This window comes from Malaclemys terrapin, chromosome 4 (assembly GCF_027887155.1).
Source record: "Malaclemys terrapin pileata isolate rMalTer1 chromosome 4, rMalTer1.hap1, whole genome shotgun sequence".
In the NCBI taxonomy this organism is placed as follows: domain Eukaryota; kingdom Metazoa; phylum Chordata; order Testudines; family Emydidae; genus Malaclemys; species Malaclemys terrapin.
In genome coordinates, this window is record NC_071508.1 from 2,083,253 (window position 1) to 2,103,771 (window position 20,519).

Below are 20,519 nucleotides of genomic sequence, written 5' to 3' on the forward strand. Positions count from 1 at the left end.
TACAGGCTAGTAGCATACGGACCTGGTCTGCAGCAAGATGCATGCAGGAGCTGCTTCGTGCAGCCTCGGTTTCCCTCAGGCGTGAGCTATCCGCTACAATCACCACTGCCTGTGGAAAATGGTGCCAATATTCAGTACAATAGCCCTATGTGCTCGTACTGATAACCCAAGGCTACCCCCACATCCCAACTCACCCCTCCTCCCCCCAGGCCGTACTCCCCTGGCTGGCACTGCCACCATGCTCTGAGTCCCAAAGGAGAGTGAGAAAGTTGTTTGGATCAAGGGGTGTAAGTGCACCGACAATAGTTGCTCTGTCCATTGCTGCTTTAGCAGCTGCAGAGGTGGTCTTGAGGCTCTCTTCATGCACGTCGGCAGAGCGGCTCGGCCAGGTAAGAAGGAAGAGGAGGAAGAAGAGGACAAAGGAAGCAGTGCTGTAACAAAGGTGAGGCACTTGCCTTGGGTGCGCAAAGCGAAGGGGCGCAGCTGTACTGCCCAAGCAGGGTGGAGGAAAACCAAAAAAAGCTGCCGCTTCTTCGGCGGCAATTCCGCGGTGGGTCCTTTTCTCTGAGAGGGACTCAGGGACCCACCGCTGAATTGCTGATGAAGAGCTTGGAGCCAGCCCTTACCTCAGGCACAAAAATTCCTTGTTATGGCTCTGAAAGGAAGACGTGTTTCAGGAGGTTCTGCAAGCCTCTGATGCGTTGGAGTGTGAGCAGAGGGCATGGAGAGTGGCAATCCATCACAAAATGCAAAGGGATAGTGAGGAGAGCAGAAACAGGCAGCAAGAGATGACAGCACTGCTCAGGGAGCAAACAGACATGCTGCCGTCTCTGATTCAACTTCAAGCTGAACACGTCCATGCTCAACTCCCACTGCAGCCCATACAGAACTGCATTCCAGGACATCCCTACACTGACCCCCCCCCTTCCATGTATCTTCTGGGGCCACAGCTATACTTCAGCCCATGGGAGATTAAACAGCCACACATACACCTGTGAGAGCCTCATTGGTATATGTGCTTGTGAATTCCTTGTCCTTTCCCCTTTCAAGATACTTTCCCCTGTGTTTATAAAGTTTACCTCAACACTACATAGGTAGGTTTGCATGAGTGTGGAATTAAAATCTACTTACGGAAACTGAATTTATCTTTATTATTCTCCATCACAGGGTGGTGGCTGCTAACATTCACAGACAATAGCATTAGGTGCATGGGCATCATTATAGGCGGGCACACACAGCGATCCTTACAAGGGTCATAGTACGCTGCAAACAAACAATGCCAGGCTCAGCACCCTACAGCAACACATTACTGTGGCTCAGTATTAAAATGCTCCTTCAAGGCTTCCCTGAGCCAACTAGCGCCTCCTTCCCCCCCCCCCCCAAGGTTTCTCTCTTCTTATAGGTCTGGTATCTGGTTGCTCAAAATCAGCAGGCAAGTCCTGCACCTTCATGCGCCATTCCTGCAGAAACATTTCCTCCTTTGCTTCACACATATTATGAAGCACACACCAAGCAGCTATGACCGCGGGTATATTGTCCTTACTGAGGTCTAGCCACCTGAGTAGACAACGCCAGCGACCCTTCAAATGACCAAAGGCGCACACAACAGTCCATTCTGCACCTGCTGAACCTGTGGTTGAAATGCTCCTTGCTGCTGACAGCAAGGTGGCTGGTGTATGGCTTTGAGCCACAGGAGTAAGAGGTAGGCTGGGTCTCCCAGGATCACTATTGGCATTTCCACATCCCCATTGGTGGTAATCTGGTCTGGAAAGAAAGTCCCGGCTTGCAGCTTTCTGTACAAACCTGTGTCCTGAAGATGCATGTATCATGCACCTTCCCAGATCAGCCCATGTCAATGAAATAACCCCGGTGATCCAACAGCACTTGCAATACCATAGAAAAGTAGCCATTTCTGTCAATATACTCCATTGCAAGGTGGTCTGGGGCCAAAATATGGATATGCGTTCCATCTATCACCCCACTGCAGTTTGGAACAGACACATAGCAGTGCCACACATGGATGGCTTGCCTGGCACGTGGAAGCAGACATGTCTGGAGTGGTGCACCTGGGGAACAGCCACACATAACACCACAAAGGGATGGCTCATTTGGCAATGAGATGCAGCCACCTCTGGGGCAGGGCAGCTGGGGAACAGCAACACAGCGATGCCACACAACAGCAAGCCAGTGAAAAGCTCTGCTTTATAAACACTTTAAAAGACAAGCCTATCTGAAGACACGTTTCTTTATTTAGCACTTTTACATGTGTTTCAATAAAAAATTATCATGCAGAAACACCCCAGGGTTAAAAACACAGAGAACCTGCTTATAAAAGTAAATTATAGAGATAAAAAAGTTTTCTCCTATGTTTTAGACTAACGTGGGTCATTTTTTAATAAGGATAAGTTGAAGCAGCATGTTTTTTCAGCAAAGCCACTGTTGGCAAGAACAGTGTCTGTGAGTCAGTGGATCAGAGATAAGGACAGAATATAACAAGAAAGCCCTAGGCCTGCTTCTAAAACAAAGTTTGTTGAAATAAACATTTCCTTTTGTTATGTGAAGAAGACATTGCTTTGTAACTAATCTGATTAACAATGTAAAATAAAAAAAAGAAATTACGTCAGGGTTAAAACCACAGCCAGTTTATAAAAGTAATTTGTTAAAGTTTTTGACAAATAGAGGTGAAAGGCTTGTAAAGGGATAAACACTTTAAAAGACAAACCTATGTGAAGACACAGCCCTTCATTTAGCACTTGTGCATATGTTTCAATAAATAAAAGAACATACAGAAGCACCCCAGGCCTAAACCCACAAACCCTTACTAAGAAAACGTTTTTAAAAGCTTTTCCCTATGTTTTTAGTGAGAACAATTTGAAGCAGCTTTTTTAAGTTAGTGGATTAAAAAAGACCACTTTGAAAAACAAGTCTATTTGAAGAAACATTTTTTCATTTAGCTCTTTTGCATGTGTTTCAAGAAAAAGTGAGCATGCAGAAACAAACCAGGGTTAAAGAAACAGAAAACCTGTTTATAAAAGTAATTTATAGTGACAAAAAAGTCCCCCCCCCCATGTTTTAGACTAGCACTGGTCATCTTTTAGTAAGGACAATTTGAAACATCATTCTTTTGCAGCAAAGCCACTGTCAGCAAAAACAGCCTGTGTAAGCCAGTGGATCAGAGATAAGAAGGCTGCTTCTTCGCCTGCTTTTTAACAAATACAAATGAAAGTTATATTACATTTTGTAAAGGAATAAACACTTTAAAAGACAAGCCTGTATGAAGACAGAGCCTTTAATTTAACATTTTTACATGTGTGTTTCAATTTTTAAAAAATGAGCATGCAGAAAACACCCCGGAGTGAAAACCACAGAACCTTAGTAACAGCCAGTTTATATTCCCCTTATTCTGTAATCCAGTGGAACAAAGAGAAGTTTATTTTCCTCCCCACTTTTTAACAAATCCATGTGAAAGTTATCTTAAGCTTTCGTTTTCTTAGGACTTTTAGATTTAAGTATGAATTTTTCTGTTGCATTATCAGAATGTCTTTGTTTTTAAATGTTTGCCACCCGTGTGCTGAGACACAGGTACAAGCTCCTGTGTTTGTTTTGGGTGCATAGATTTTATTAAAATAATACAGCACAGGCTGGAGCTGTGGCTTTCTCTACATTTTAAAAACAGATCAGACTAATGAGGCTAGCCAGTGATCCTTGCACTATAGTCTGCCTTAGCAAGGCTCTAGGAGTCACCCCTTCAGTTTGCTTGTTTTTTCATACAGACTTCTTTCCTGACTTTTTAAATGCTGTTAAAGTTTTAACAAATGGTGAGATTGCATTGAAAGATACTTTGTGAAAATTATAACAAGTATTTTATTCCATTTACTGATTGTAAAAGACAAAAACTGTCACTTTGTGACTGCATGAAGCTCAGAGATAGCCTATCTGAAGAATACCCTCACCCCTCGACTTTTCCCCCATACTTTTAACACTTGCTAAACATGCAGTGTTTCATTATATAAAGGCTTTTTTTTAACATTTAACATGAAAATACAGCATTGACTAAGATGTAACATAACATGACCTTTTTTAAGGCTATTCTGTATGCAGTGAGACCTATTCGAAGCATTATGTTTGTTTGTTTGTTTGTTTAAAAAGTTCAACATGAAAAAGCAATATTGACTGAGCTGTAACAAAAAAGGCCCCTCTTAGGGATATTTTGTAGAAGTTTAGTGAACTAAAAAGTCTTAAGATACTAGCCTATCCTTTTAAAAACAGTGTTTCTAAAGTACCAAAACAGCAACTGGGTAAGAATATGAAAACTGGCAATTGAGGGGAGTTTACAGATGTGTTAATAAAAAAACAAAATTAACAAAAAAATAAACAAGATTGCTTTTTAAAGTTTGGATTTACACAAAAAACACAAGAAAAAATTAGCTTATGTAAAAAAAGTTAGTTTTTTTTTTTTACCAGAGATAAGGAGTCTCCCGCCCCCCCCCCCCACACACACTTTTCAAACTAGCCCTTGCATCTATTCTTTCAAACTAACCCTTTAAAAACAAAAATCCCCTATTCAAACATTTTTTTTCAAAATGGCCAACAGGGCCAAACTTCAATGCCAATGGAAATGGGGTTGGAGAGTGGGACATAAGCCCTAAATGGGGTGCAGAAACCTGTCAAAAATACATGGTGATGAATGCTATTGAGGTATATACTACTTACTTCATTCTGATTCCTATAGGCCCATCTTAAATCAGGAGGCCAAGAACAGAATGCCCACAGGGAGACCCGCCAATGCTATGTCCTCAAAAAGGTGAGGGTGCCTACCCCAGACAAAAGGGAGTTTACAAGGTTAAAACTGGATTCACCACCTAAATTGTCCTCTGTGGGAGACACCAGCTCCTTTCAAGGAGGAGGAACAGGTGCACCCCACTGAGACCTTAAAGAAGGAAGAATTCGAATTTTCAGAGCAAGAAAGAAAATCAACTTTCCAATTGGAACCTTCAGGATCAGATAGTGATGTCTCTCCAGTAGCAGTGGTAACAAATGCCAACACCCTAGGTGCCCTTTCAAAGATGGTAGGCCCAGTGAAAAAAGGAGATTCAGTGGCAGCCCATGCAGCCCATTTAGAAACAGTAGTAAGATCATTTCAGCTAGATGAAGAGGACTTGGTTAGGATTTTACAGTTAACTATGGACATGGCTTTGCAGAGTACATTACCTCCAGAATTTCAAGCAGGGGAAAAACCATTTAAGGATGCTGTATGACTGGTAAACTGAAATACGCCTCCAAGACAAGCAGGGGTTACCTTGATAGCTAACAATCTATAACTCAGATCTTACCCAATAATCATGCTGCTGAAGGGGGAGGGATAGTTCAATGGTTTGAGCATTGGTCTGCTAAACCTAGGGTTATGAGTTCAATCCTTGATGTGGCCATTTAGGGATCTGGGGCAAAATCCTGTCTGGGAGTTGGTCCTGCTTTGAGCAGGGGGTTGGACTAGATGACCTCCTGCGGTCCCTTCCAACCCTGATATTCTACGAACCCTTTAGTAACTAAAATCTAAAGGTTTGTTAATGAAGAAGAGAGTTAAAAATGGTTAATAGATCATATACATACAGTAACAACAATGTGTTTGTAGCAGTGATGGAAATAACTGCTGGCTTGTAAAGTCTCTGGTAACTTCCACAAGATTGGAAGGTCCTCAGTCCATAAATTAGAACACTCCTTTTAGTTGTAAGTCCATCTTCCATAGTATCAGAACAGGAAAGAGGCAACATGGAGATGATTCCAGATTCTTTTATATCTTCCACCATTTGCTTGGAATTTTACTGTCCCAAAGCAAAGCTCACAACACAGCTTGTGGAAAGTTACCAGCACAAAATGGAGTCCAGGGTCACATGAGCAAGTGACTCAAGGCGGAACCTCCAACTCAACTAGAGCCCAGCCAGGGAAGGAGACAAACATGCCTGGATCACTGCAGGCCTCTGCTGCTGCTGCTGATCCAGGCAGCACCCTGACCCAGGAGGAGACTGAGTCCACAGGGGAGCTGCCAAGGGAGACAGACGCTTCTTCCCTGTTGTTGGAGCGGGATACCGAGGAGGACCCCTTCTGCCCCGATGACTCACCCGAGCGTCCAAAGCCATCAGTCACCCCAGACAACAAGGAGATGCAGGGACTGCCACTGGACGTATATCCCAGTGAGACAGAGGATGACCCCGGGATCCAGGTACACCCCGAGAGGAGGGGAGGAAGAAGCCCAAGTACAGCTGACTATATTCCAGCTGAGTTGGTGCCTGTACCCAGGTCAGTGTGTTCCGGCTGGAATCCCGCTAACCCAGTGGTGGGACACTCTGCCGCTGGTAGGGCCCAGTGCTGGGGCCCAGTGGAGTCGGGTGGGTCCGGGTCCCCCTACTCCCTGCTGCCAACCTCACCTCTGCGGTGGCAGCCTCCTTGACACAAGCCAAAGGGCCTGCGTTGTCTGCCATCGGCCAGAGCCCGGAGATTGCTTGGATGTGATGGCCCACTGTTTGCTTAATTGCTTTGCCCTGACTAAGGGCTTGACACTATAGATCGCTTATTAGCTCCACCCTGCCTCAGGGCCTGAGTACATAGTCTCTTGGTCACAGACTGCTCATTAGCTCTGTCCTGCCTGAGGGCCAGAACCCACAGATAGTTTGGTGCCCCACCCACTGAGAGGATCAGACGCTCACAACTGGTTTTCTAATCCCCCATGATATTTGACAATGATCCTGGTGATGTAGTGAGGCAGTGCGCCCTCCCTCCACCCCAGAGGGTGCGGAATGACCGCCACTGCACTACAAACAGAAATCAAGAATAACCAAGGCTAATCAGGATGTTAGGTTGTTGTCTATACTCAGACTTGCCTATTGAGACGCATAATGCAAGAAATAACAGTGATTTGGGCATTGGAACAAAGGAAACAGGATCAAGGACTCAGGTTGAGTGTACCACACCTATCAATTGAGATTTACTTTGAATGAAACTATCAACCAACACAGGGACAATTTATGACCAAAACTTGGAATAAACCACTGTTTACTGCATGGACTAATAGTACAACTTTGCAAATACATAAGGTACAAAGTCATATGTCAAGTCTGTATAGATTAGAGTTACATCTAATATTAGATGGTAAATTAAAAATTATATCATAAAGGGATTTTCAATTGGAGGTCCAAAAACCTGGAGGAAAGTGTATGCATTATTTTCCAAAAAACCCAGTCAGTCAAACACCTCTTCCAACTACTCATAACAAGTTTTATTAAAAAGTTAAAGGACAAACAGCTGAGAAACTTGTTCTTGCATATAACACACAGTAGAACCTCAGAGTTATGAAACCAGAGTTACAAACTGAGGGGGTCAACCACACACCTCATTTGGAACCAGGAGTATGCAGTCAGACAGCAGCAGTGACAAGAAAAAACAAAACAAAAATACCCCACAAACAAAATAAACAAAAAAGCAAGTACAGTGTTAAATGTAAACTGCTAAAATATAAATTGAAAGTTTAAAAAAAATTGACCAGGTAAGGAAAGTGTTTCTATGCTTGTTTCATTTAAATTACGATGGTTAAAAGCAGCATTTTTCTTCTGCATAGTGAAGTTTCAAAGCTGTATTAAGTCAATGTTCAGTTGTAAACTTTTGAAAGAACAACCATAATGTTTTGTTCAGTGTTATGAACATTTCAGAGTTACGAACAACCTCCTTTTCATGGTGTAACTCTGAGGTTCTACTGTTGAAGAAAATGAGCAAATGCCTTTTGTAGATTGGGAAAAAAAAAATCTCCCCTTTAATAGAGGAATCCGGGGGCAGAGGGAGGATGTAAAACATATGTTATAACTGGAGATAAATCTGCACCAATGACTGATGGAATTCCATATGGATTATGGGACAACAAAATCAAATATCAAAGGTCAGTAAAAGGTGAAGCACTGATATGTATAACCAAGATTATGAAAATGAAGGAGAGTGTAAAGCCCGTATCCAACTTAAATCTTTGGGCAGTGTAAAAGTTATTAACAAATAATTGATAGTAGAAGTACAGGCAAAAGCAGTGGGAAAGGACTATGGTTCACAGGACCCTGTGGAATCTCTAGTTCTACAATAGCCTTTGCCAGCGGCCTGACTGCTACACCTATACCTGTTGTGCTAAATTTATCTAATTGGCAACTGAGTGAATGTAGCTATTGTAAGGCCACAAACGTCACATCTTTCTTTCTAGTACTTCTTGTGGATAAGGTTACTGTTTATTCACGACGAATACAAGACATTGCCAATTTAAGTATCAATATAAAGGCCAACCTTTATGTTCCCAGAAGCAAATGAGAAATTTATCCTTTTTTGGAATTTTAAACAGTATTACAAGTTTATTTGGAACAGGAATGCCAATGCCTGGAGTGGCTCATGGCCGTGAGTGCCTACCTCGGGGCAGACTGTCAGAAAACAGGGCAGACACCCCAAGCTGGTGGCGTGGTCTATAATTAGATTTCACCAAGCCAGTGACAAACGTAAACTCCTGGATCACTGTCGCAGTCTTACCATGGAGTCAGACAATCCCTTTAGACACTGCAGTGTATCTCGCCACCCAGGCAAACTGGACTTTGTGATAAAAGATCACTTAAAACAGAACTCACACCACATCAGGTTGCTCCCCGTCTCAAGGGACCAGCCATTTATCCAGATAAATTGGTTCTCTGGATCTTACACCAAAGACAACACTTGTAGCCAATTCTATAATAAACTAACCAAAGGTTGACGAGCTAAGAAAAGGAAAGGAGAGTTATTGAGAGGCTAAAGCAGGTAAAATAAAGGCACAGGTGAGTCACAGTTTGTCATTCCAAATCGTGGCAGTGATGTAATAAGCTGTCAGTTTCCCAGAAGTCTTTCCAGGGTACCCAGATTGTCTCTGGGGATCTCCCCTTTGCATTTGGTACACTCCCCTGGAAAAGTCCAAATAGTCCAGAGATCCAGGAGCTTTCCTTGAATCCATACTTATAACTTCTTCTCACAGAAAACAAGCGGCCACTTGGGTTTTTCCTTTGGTGATGGAGAATGCGGAGTGCATGTTGAGTCCTTGACTTCCACTCATTGCACATAATGGCCAGTTGCCTTGAAATTAGCACTTTTCTGTTAACGTTCTTTATTTGCATTCCACAAGGCTTCTTTTTCGTTTGATGGGTTATTCAGTTACGGGGGTATACACTGTGCAAATGTTTGCTACTACATTATAATGGGATACAGATGAGTGAAAACAATGCAAGTAACATCCCATTCATTTTCATGAAGCTTAAACACCAAATACTCTTATACATTTAACAATCACTTTGCTCTATACTAATATACAAGTGAATTAGCCTGGGGCTTCCACATGAGCTGGCCCCTGGTCTGGCCGGGATCACAGGTGGATACTGAAAAAATTAAAAGACCTATTAATTACATGGTTCAGAAAGAAGCTAACAAAGTAATTAACCCCAATTAATTAGGGATAAACAGATCTTGAATTGATATTGTCCACACTGTATTCAAAAACATGAAAGAGAGAAAGTCAAATGCCAAATTAAAGGTAAACAAATATCATTTGGTGCAATTAGAAGCTTGGTATCTGTGACACCACATCTGAATCGAGACTGAGGTCTCCAGCTCCAGTGTGGGTCACCCTGATATTGGACTTTGGACTGTAACCTGTGGAACTAATTCTGAAAGAACTCTTTGCAACTCTGAAGCTCACCATCGCTGCTATGAAACTGACCTAAGAACTTTATTCATACCTAGATGTATAATGATCTTTTAACCAATACGCTCTCTTTTCTTTTTTAATAAATGTTAGTTTAGTTCATAAGAATTGGCTGTAAGCTGGTATTTGGGCAAGATCTGAAATAGTCAGTGACCTAGTGGATAATGTGGCCAATCCTTTGGGATTGGCAGAACTTTTTATCTGATTAACAAGATTTTCAGTAATCCTTCTCATATTTGACTTGGCTGTCTGAGTGGGAGCCCAAGGCTGGATTGTTTTAAGGAAACTGTTCTTATTTCTGGTTTCTGGGTAACCAGGAAGGTATTGTAGAAGTTGTTTTGTTGCTGGCTTGGTGAATCTAAGGGCTTATCTACACGGGCCCTTTACAGCACTGCAACTTTCTCATTTGGGGTGTGAAAAAACACCCCCCTGAGCTCTGCAAGTGTCAGCGCTGTAAAGTGCTGGTGTAGACAGCACACCAGTGCTGGGAGCCGCTCTCCCAGTGCTGGTAGCTAGCTAGTCCCCTCGTGGAGGTGGGTTTTTAGAGTGCTGGGAGAACACTCTCTCAGTGCTATGCCGCAACGACACAAGCCATGTTAAAGCACTGCCGCGCTAGTGAAGACGTGCCCTAAGTATTAGAAATAACCACCAGTTTGGGGGATTGTCTGCCCCATTCTTTGCAGTGTGCCCTGACTGAGGAATCTCTGTGTGCCCCCCTGGGGCCCCAGTCACATTGGTGTAGTCTGGCTAGGATACACACTACCACGGGTCAATTCGGTTTTGGATCAGAGCCCCATGTGTATGAAGAATTAATTTTGATAGTGAAAGATTAAGGGTTAAAGATCAATTACAATGAGTGAGCCAAGATCATACGAAGATCTTGACAGAAAATGCCTTCACAAAGCGGGTTGACTTTTAGGAAAAAGGCCCCAGAGCAAGAACTTAAAAATCTGCTAGTGGCCAGTGATCAGAAAGCAGGGTCACCTATCCCAGACACGCTTCCTGCAGAAGCAATTAGAATGTAACTGGCAGCAAACTAGTGACAATTTGAACATGAAGAAAAGCTGGCCAAACTCCCAATAAAAGAGAGAGAAAAGATGGCTAAGATGGAAGAAGGAGCTGCCAAAAGAGAGAGAGCTGCTCATCAAAGGCAGATGGAACAAGGAAGGGGTTCAGGAACTGCGACAGGAAGCGGCCAGACTTCAGCTCCAAGTCTTGGAAGAGTGAAAGAATCGGCCCCAGCCTGAAGCTCCATCTCCCCTCCACAACAGCAAAACTGGGAAAGGATTTGTCCCATTTACAAAGATACTGAAGACCTAGAGGAATTTCTGTCGACCTTTGAATGCTTATGCAGTCTTCACAAAGCCTTGGATGAACAGTGAATGCCTGTCCTGCTAACCAGGTTGACTGGGTAAGCCAGAGAGGTATTTAATGAATCAAGAGGGCAAGAAGTGTTAGATTATGAGCTGTTTAAAGATCCTGTGTTAAAGCGATTCAAGGTCACTCCTGAATCTTACAGGCTAAAGTTTAGAAGTTTTAAAATGTCTAATGATTGTCCTTTTGTGGAATGTGCTCATAAATTAATGGGTTTTGTTTAAAAGTGGGTTGTGGGAGCAAAGGGTCATGAGCGTTCTGAAAATTGCTAGATTCAATCACTTTGGAATGATTTTTGGACATTCCTCCTGAAAATCTTAGAGCACCTGTCTGGGATAGAGAACCCGATTCAGTCTTGTGGGCCACAGAAATTGCAAATGCTTATACAGAAAATAGGGTTTGAGAAAGGTATAAGCCCCATGGGGAGAGTATTCACTATTCACCCCTCTTTAAAAAGAGGGAAGGATTCAAAAATAAACCTAACCCTAACTTTAATAAGAGAACTCAGGGGAGCCCAGAACGAAAGAACTCTTACGTGAAAGGGAAACAAGTTATATGCCACCTCTGTGGTATGCCTGGCCATATAAAGCCAGATTGTAAAAATCTAAGGAACACCCCAAAACCAGCACCTCCAAATACCCCAGTAAACACTAATCCAGTTATTCTGCCCAACCAGGCAGACCCAACACTGCCATCTTACGTCCAAATGTGGTCACTGCAGTCATTAATACTACCTCAATGATCTCTGATGATGTGGGCGAAGGATTTGAATTTACAAACTATGTTAGGACTGAAGCATGGAAGGGAAATGAGAAATGTATAAAGGGAGCAAAAGTCAATGGAGTTGAAGGGAAGGGATGGCAAGATATGGGCTCTGACACCTCTTACCTCACAATTCTACAGCCTCGGGATGTGGCAACATCTACCGACACAAGGATATACGTTAGTTTAGCTAGTAAGAGTTGGCTGTAAGTGTGCATTTGGGTAAGATCGGAAATATTCATTGACCTGGGGGGTACTGTGTTTGATCCTTTGGGAGTGGTAGAACTTTTTATATGATGAACAAGATTTTCTGTAATCCTCATTATATTTGACTTGGTGGTCTGGGTGGGAGCTCAAGGCTGGGTTGCCTTAAGGGAACTGTATTTCTGGCTTCTGGGTAACAAGTAAGGTATTGTAAAAGCTGTTTTGTTGCTGGATTGATGAATGTAAATTTTAGAAATAATCTCCAGGTTTGGGAATCGTCTACCCCATTCTTTGCAGTTTGCCCTGATTAAGCAATCTCAGTGTGCCCCCCGCCCCCTGGAACTCTGGTCACATATGAATAAGGCAGAACACGCTCAGTCTCTGATTTTAGATGGTAGCAGCCCAAATTAAGTATCCATTGCTTCTAGGGGAATGGATATTGGATGGAAGAGATGAATTATTGTCCACGGTATCCTCACCACAGGGACTATTTTTGCCTTATGTTATAGGGGAGGAAAGATCAGAACAATAATTTAAAAAAAGGTCAAAACCCATTTTCGTTCAATCCAACCTATTTCCATTCCCCTTTTAGCTACTGTCACCTCACCTGTAGCATCTAGAGCTGATGTTAGAGAGGACAGCATTTATGAAGATATGCATTAGCATAAACCCACATCAAGTTCCAGAAACCTCCATATGCTTCTGCACCAAAGTCCAGGAGAACAGTAGATCCACCACGTGAGCTGATATCTGAAGAAATAACTATCCCTTAATAATTATAGAATAATTAAGTTACAAGTATACACTTAGATTTAATTGACATATAGGGTTTAAGTACATATAAGTGTTAAGTCACTAATAACAGCGTTTGTTGTGTACCACTGTATACCTTTTTTGGGGGTGGAGGGTCATAATATTCACCCTGTCAAGGGGGGCACACTAGTCAATTAGTTCATTTTATCATCCATTTGTCATTGTATTATGTGATGTTATGGTCAATTTATGTGCTATTTCTTATATAATCAATGTATGCTAAATAGATTTAAATTGTAGGATTATAGAAGTACAGTACTGATAAGTATTTAGGGGTGATGAGTATGTATTAGCTATATAAGTAAAACACGGTTGAAATGTAAGGCCTACAGGCTGAGACCTGTAAATTTTAGTTTAGCCATACTAGGCCATAGGCTTATACATGCTTAACATAAGTGATCTAGGAATAACCCTATGCCCATAAGGTTACAAGGTCACTGCATAAGATGTACCAATAGGAAAAATGGATTGCAATAAACCACAAATGTATTGTCTGAGACCACGAGACACTTGATAATAACATCTTCAAATGTTTGTCCAGACCAAAGGGTACATGTCATGCTTAGAGGCTAATAAGCATAAGACGAACTAGGAACAACTTATGGAAAATGGGGTACCCCAACATTCATGGGGTGTGGAAGTACAGATAAGGGAAAGGGGGCTGAGACCTTCATGCATGTGCATAAGGTGTTAAGCGTGGTTAGAATTACATGGGAGGTTTAGGTTGGACATTAGGAAAAACTTCCTAACTGTCGGGGTGGTTAAGCACTGGAATAAATTGCCCAGGGAGGTTGTGGAATCTCCATCATCGGAGATTTTTAAGAGCAGGTTGGACAAACACCTGTCAGGGATGGTCTAGATAATACTCAGTCCTGTCATGAGTGCAGGGGACTGGAGTAGATGACCTCTCGAGGTCCCTTCCAGTCCTATGATTCTATGATTCTGTGACTATATAAAGGGTTCCCTGGTTGAATAAAAGTGGGAATACCCACAGGAGAAACTCCAGCAGGAACTAACCCTCTACTGCCAATCAATTGGTGAGAGGTCCATCGGAGCCAAGAACATCTTTGAGGACGTGAGTATGACTACAGCTATAATTATTGCACAGGATTGGTAGGATTTCTACATGCCTGGGTCATAGTCATTTCACTTATTGCTTTCATAAAACTTGTCGTACAGATAAGACTTTGTACTTGGGATTGTGTCTGTGGTCGTTATCCTTGGACGACGCGTGTTCCTCGAGCCTCCAAACTTGAGACAAGCACCACAGGAGATTTCAGTCTGTTGAGCCTGAAGCTGTGGCCTCCAGAGCTGAACCCTCGGTGGAGTAATAAAACATCCCTAAATTCATCTGTAATGGGGCAGGACTCACCCCTGCGGCGCCTCCTGCTGGTGCCTGTTAATTAACTCTGTTTCCAGCTCCGGAGCGCCCTCTGCAAGCCAATGTCCCACTTGCCGCTGGCCCCCGTGTCCCTCCCAGGACCCCGGTGCCCTTTTACCTGGGATGCTGCCCTTCCAGGCAATACCCCACAGATCTGGGTCTCCCCTCCCTGGGGAACCCCCACCCTCTATCCCCACCCTGCCTCAGCCTATGGGCTACTACCAGTCACCATCTAACCCCCTTTCACTGGGGCCGACTGCAGTCTGTATAAGCCAGTCATCATTTGACCTGCTGCCTTTCCCTGCAACCCAGTATCTCCAGGGGCCTAGGACCAGGCCCTGCAGCCTGGGGAGTTGCTGGCCTGGAGCTCCCCAGGTCCTCTGGCCTTTCCCCAGCCCTGCTTCACTCCAGTCCCCTTTAGCACTCAGGCAGCTAGGTCCATCTCCCTCCTGAGCTAGAGGGGGACTGCCTGCTCCTGGCCCACTGCCCTCTTATAAGGGCCGGCTGGGCCCTTATTAAGCCAGCTACAGCTCTGGCTGCTTTCCCACTCAGCCCATCTTTCAGAGCCCTCCCCAGGGCTGCTTTTACCACTGCAGCCCTCCCCAGGGCTGCTTGTACCCTGCCAGGGCCGGAGCGGGGTGATCACCCCGCTATATCATCACTCAATAAAAGGCTGCAGTATAAATCCACGGTACGCCCACTCCTTGAATCCTATGTGGAGTTCTGAGCGCCACATTTAAAAAAAGATATACTGGGATTGGAAAGGAACAGACCAGGGCAACACCAATGGTTACTGGTATGGAACAGCTTCCTTATGGGGAGAAATAAAAAAGATGGCAACTTTTCAGCTTGGAAAAGCGACGACCAAGAGGGGTTATGATGGAGGTCCATACAATCATGAATGGTGTGGAGACAGTGAATGGGGAAGTGTTATTCACTCCTTCACATGACATAAGAACTAGGGGTCACCTGATGAAGTTAATGGGCAGCAAGTTTAACACAAACAAAAGGAAGGATTTCTTCACACAACACACAGTCAACAGGTGGAACTCATTCCCAGGAAATGTTGCGAATGACAAAAGTATAACTGAGTTCAAAAAGAATTAGATAAATTAATGGAGAACTGGTCCAACAATAGCTATAAGCCAAGGTGGTCAGGGGTGCAGCCCCTAAGCCCCTGACTGCCACATGCTGGGAGTGGACGACAGGGGATGGATAAATCAATAATTGCCCTGTTCTGTTCATTCCCCCTGAAGCACCAGGAATTGGCCACTGTTGGAAGACAGGAAACTAGGCTAGATGGACCACTGGCCTGACCCAGTATGGCCATTCTTAAGTTCTTATATTCTTAGCATAGGGCCATAAACAGATCCCTGAGAGATCCCACCTGAAACAGCGTCAGTCACACTCAGGGCAGCTCCCCCTTCTCACAGCAATTGGCTCAGGCTGGCTGCAGACTCAGGCATGTGGGCGTTGCTGGTAACTCTCAGGTTACTCTCCTATCTGCATCTCAAGCTGCCCCCAGACAGTGCAAAGTTTCACTAGTGGGTGAACAGAGGAGGAAGAGATGGGGGGCATCCCAATGGAAGGGGGGGGTCACAGTGACATCAGGGGAGAGGTGATGAAGAGAAGCATGAAGCTGCTGAAAGAGGGTTTGGCATCATTTGTCCCTGAGGTGCAGTTCCCCATGGTGCTGGCTTGGCTTCCGGAGCCAATGTGCTCCCATATCCATTCGCCATAGGCCACCGTCCGGACATAGACACCAGGATGATTGGGCTGGCCACAGCCTTCCCCCCAACTCACGATGCCCATCAGGAACCAGGTCCCATTGTGGTCACATGCCAGCGGCCCCCCAGAATCACCCTAGAGGGGCAGAGAAATTGGGATTAGTAGGCCCCCCCCAGCCCCAAGTATCCACAGCTCAGCCCCTTGGAGCTCTAGGCATATGGACCATCCCAGGGCCCCACCCACATATTTTTGCCACACCCACTTGAGAAGTGAAAGGAGCATTGTGCCCCTTCCCCCCACCTTTCCCTGAAGGAGGCATTGGTGGCAGCCGTGGGATCCCTAATACATTCACAGCAGAAAGGGTAGCTGTGTTCTTCTGCTCCTGCCCTATGCCGCGAACCCTGCTTGGGATGGGCTGGAAGGGCTCCCCAGAGCAGTAGGGCTGGAAGCGTACAGCTTCCATAAAGATACATGCGGTATTTTCCCATCTCAGACCAACTGGCTTAGGCTCTCTGCAGACTTGGGGAGGCCCCGGTTACACTCTAGCCACATTCTCACTCTTTTCTATCCATCTGCAAAGACTTGACTATTACTTTAAATAAAAATAAAGCTGGGGCCCTGCCCTAATCACAGGACTCCAAGAGCTGGGGCCTAGGCATGGGACTGAGAATCCACATGGATCTAAAAGCCAGAGCTGCTCCTGCCTGCACGAAGGAAGTCAGATTGTGGAACTGCACAGCTGCAGCAGCCGTTCTACACACACTGCAGGCCCTACCTGGCGATAGGGAGACGCACTGGGGCTCATGTGCACCCGGCCGACCCAGAGCCCTCTCTCACCTGGCAGGAGTCCCTCTGCCCTTCAGCGTAGCCGGCACAGATCATATCAGGTTTGACGCGATCCCTGCCGATGTTCGGGGCTGGGTTGATGTTGTAGAGAGTGTTGCAGGCTGCAGTGTCGATCAGCTGGACCTGAACCTCCTGCAGTGTCTTAGGGGGTGGAAGAGAGACTGGGCGGGGGGGGGGGGTGAGAGAATCAGGGTACTGGATCCATCACCTCCTGAACCCCCCCCCCATGCCTGACAATTTCCTGTCCCCATCTACCTCCCCCACCCACTCTCCTCCTCTCTAGCCATCCTCCACTCCATCCCCTCCACCCATATCTACCGTGCTTGCATCCATTCCCCACCTCCACCCAGCTACCGGATCTGCACTGACCCCCAACCATAGAACCAATCTGTGCAGCGCTGCCCCTAGAGGTGGTTTCCTTGGCGAGGATTGAACCAGGGACCATCTGTATCTAAAACAGAAGGTTCCCAACTGAGCCTTGTGGATCAGTTGCCTCATAGGTGGCTGTGAGGGATACAGCCGAACCAGGGTAGCCAGCTGGCAGGGGGCAGCAGAGAGCTGGGCGGGGATGCTGCAGGAATCACAGGGCTCCAGGAGCACGGGTCTTCAGGCGCAGAGTGATAGCGCCTCCTCCTGGGGGATGGTCTTACCCTCAGAGTCTATTCTTCCCCAACCAGTGACCCAGCACATGTGGTTGTCAGGGAAGGAGTCGGAGGGGCCTGGCAAGCAGACGGGGAGAATTTCATTGGTGTATCGCACTGGCTCTGTCAGCTGCAGTAGGGCGATGTCGGCAGACTTCCACGTGCTGCTGTAGTTGGGATGGACAAAGATCTGGCTCACGGGGGATGAGATCCGGCACCGGGAGGGATAGGAGAGCTGGTACTCCCCCAGGTTCACACGATAGGAAGAGACAAGGTCAGATCTGGGAATGGTGGAGAAAAGGATGATCAAACGGATTGCAAACTTGGCCAAAAATGCAGCAGGGTCTGGGGCGGGGCAGCTAGGGACCAGGCGCACAGCAACACCGCATGGGGTGGCTTGCCTGCATAGATCCAGGCAGGACGTCTGTCTGTTGCACCGGTCCCTACCCGCCCCAGTTACTCACAATTGGAAGCAGTGAGCTGCTGACACAACCCACTGGGCTGAGACGAGGGACCCACCACAGAAGTGGTGTCCATTGTGCTGAATGCTGACCTGCCACGGCCACCGGCCCCTTGGGGCGTCCCCACCCCCCACAATCCGGCCGGAGATCCTGGGCTGGCCGCACCCTGGGGGGAACAGCATTGACATGGGATGAGCAAAGAACCAGGAGTCCTGACTTTCAGCCCCTCTCCCTCCCTGCTCTACCCCACTAGACCCCACTCCCCTCCCAGAGCTGGGGATACAACCCAGGAATCCGGGCTCCCAGCCTCATTCTCATGGCACTAATCCAGGGCAGGTAAGGCTGGCATTTTGAAGTGTCTTACCTGCCTGTTTCCAACTCCCTTGAGCACCTAGAGAGTGAAGAACGAGAAGGGAAAGCTATTCATGTGTACGTGTTGGGGGTGGAGGTTTATGCACAGGCATTGCTGGACCCTAAGAAGGTGTGTGGAGGAGAATAAGTTCCAGTAGCTCCACCTATAATCCCCAAGCTCCGCCCATTGCCCCAGAACAGCCCTGCCATCCTCAGTGCCAGCAAACATTCATAGCTGTGTTTCTATTTGATTTACCACCAGTAGGTTCAAGAATCAACACTCCCCATTGATCTGAGTGGGGCAGCTCAGGACTGAATGCACCAATCCAGGCTAGATGGGCTGGGGGGGTCTATGAAGGGTCAAGGGCTTGGATCTCCTTCTTATTCACAAGCCCAATTCCCTCCCCCACAACCCATATCTCGCTCACCTCCCCCTGGGGCTGGACCCTACATCCCCACCCCACACTCACCCTCCAGCAGGGTCATCGCCAGCAGTGCTAGGGCCAGTGGGGAGCAGAGACGCTCCATGGTTCAGCCTTCCCCAGGCCTGTCTTGGCTGCATGCAGCTGCCTCCATTGCTCCGACCAAAGACTGACTGGGGAATAAAAGTTCTGGGGCAGGTTTTTATGGACACCTGTGTGCCCCTCCCTGCATCTGTAGAGAATAAAGGGGACTGATTTCCTGGTAACCCAAGCAAGGAAATAAGTGCTACTAAATTCAACGTGCCGAACAGGTTGTGACCGCTTTCATTCTGCTCTGCCTGGTGTCACCCCAGTATGGGCGTCCTGGAAAACCAAACGAAAACATGCCATGGCCGAGGTCACTGTGTCGAGGCCTCCAGTGATTTTCACTTCCCCGTGTGATTGCCAACCGAGTGTGCAAAGCAGAGAGAGCCAAAAATAGTACCCAGGAGAGTGAGACGGTTCTCGTGGAGTGAAAATTATGCTGGCTTTGGGGTTATTGTTGAGTTGTGGTTATTGGGGCATTTAGGGCAAAGGTTATCACGGGGATTAGGGATAAGGGTATCATGGAGTTAGGGTTATCATGGGGTTCGGGCTAAGTAACATTATCTGCCCTGTTGCTTGGACCATGTGGCACTTCTCCTGGCATCACTCTAGATTTGGAGGATCTGTCCCGTATGTCTTGCAAATTCCAGCTGATGCTGTGAAGTCATTATGATGAAATTGTTGTGCTGTGGAGAGCTTCCATGTGGAATATGACATTTCTTGACGGGGAAATTGGGTTGGCGGAGGCCGGCAGGATCTCTCTCTATAACTGCTCTGCAAGGAGGGAGAAGAGGAAAATCAACCAGGGGAGAACAAAGAAACCAGGTGTTGGGACAGGGACACATAACGTGGAGGGAAGACTCACAGGAATAGGAAACTGTGGGTAGAAGGAGGGAAGAGATAGGAAGGAGAGGGGAGGAGAGGAGCATGCTTTCATAGCTGGGAGGGGATTGCTGTTTAACTGTGGACTAGCCAAGGTCAGTGGTAAAAACACCATGATCTGGAAGAAAAACTATGAGCTGTGCATGAAGGATATGGGGTACTCCAGGGGCTCGGTCTAAAACTAAACGACTCTCCCTAGCGGTGAGGAACCCGAGCCTGGGAGATGCACGTCGGTGTCCTGGCTATTGTGCTAGTAAGCAGAGCTGAGTGACATCTTTTTGAGGAATAGTTTAATTGCTGGAATATGCAGTTTGGAGTCTACCGAAACTATTCACCAATTCAGATTGAATTTGCCAAATAGTTTCAACAACAAAAAATTCTAAAAAGTGGAATTGTTTTTTGATATATTCCAAAAAACACATTTGGACGTATCACTTTGAAGCAAGATTTATTTTGAAAATTATCTAGATTTATTTTTTAAATGTTAATATAAAAGGGATTGAGAAAGAAAGAAAGAAAGAATTGGAAATGAAATCAAATGAAAACTATACAATGACAGACCTGGGTTACGCGATGGGTATTCTAAGCTTCTTTTATTCAGGCCGAATGGAAGAAGCAAATACGCTCCTTTGTGACGTGAGAGTGCGGGACACAGTAGAAGCCACCACCCAAGCTGAAGCCTGAGTGAAGCTGTGGAGGCTGAGGGACTGGTTGCAAAGGCAGGGGCAAACTGTGTATGAGAGGCAAGAGTCAGTTGACCGTGAGAGAAGCCATGGACAGCATGAAGGGAAAGAGACAGAGCTTCTTCCAGCACAGGACTGT

At 45.9% G+C, this 20,519-nt stretch overlaps 1 protein-coding gene across 3 annotated transcripts; it reads right to left on the bottom strand.

Moving 5' to 3' along the window:
* Nucleotides 1–15,255: 15,255 nt before the first annotated feature.
* On the bottom strand, nt 15,256–18,874 carry LOC128835910 (serine protease 27-like). 3 transcript variants are annotated; one of them, XM_054025803.1, is made up of 6 exons: nt 18,780–18,874; nt 18,323–18,349; nt 17,962–18,124; nt 17,507–17,778; nt 16,848–17,017; nt 15,256–16,145 (listed from the first exon to the last, which is right to left on the bottom strand). In XM_054025803.1, the coding sequence occupies exons 1-6, from the start codon at nt 18,835–18,837 to the stop codon at nt 15,879–15,881; spliced, it is 957 nt and encodes a 318-aa protein (XP_053881778.1). In that variant the 5' UTR covers nt 18,838–18,874; the 3' UTR covers nt 15,256–15,878. The 3 variants fall into 3 exon arrangements, with proteins under 3 accessions (XP_053881778.1, XP_053881779.1, XP_053881780.1); XM_054025804.1 differs by lacking the exon at nt 17,962–18,124; XM_054025805.1 differs by lacking the exons at nt 17,962–18,124; nt 18,323–18,349.
* Nucleotides 18,875–20,519: the final 1,645 nt, after the last annotated feature.

Bases quoted from the DNA above. Each gene is read 5' to 3' on its own strand.
- LOC128835910 (XM_054025803.1), bottom strand. From the start codon at position 18,837: ATGGAGCGTCTCTGCTCCCCACTGGCCCTAGCACTGCTGGCGATGACC. The intron at 18,125-18,322 runs GTAAGACACTTC...TGTTCCCCCCAG, and splicing joins AGGGAGTTGGAAACAGGCAG to GGTGCGGCCAGCCCAGGATC. The intron at 17,779-17,961 runs GTGAGTAACTGG...CACCATTCCCAG, and splicing joins GCAGCTCACTGCTTCCAATT to ATCTGACCTTGTCTCTTCCT.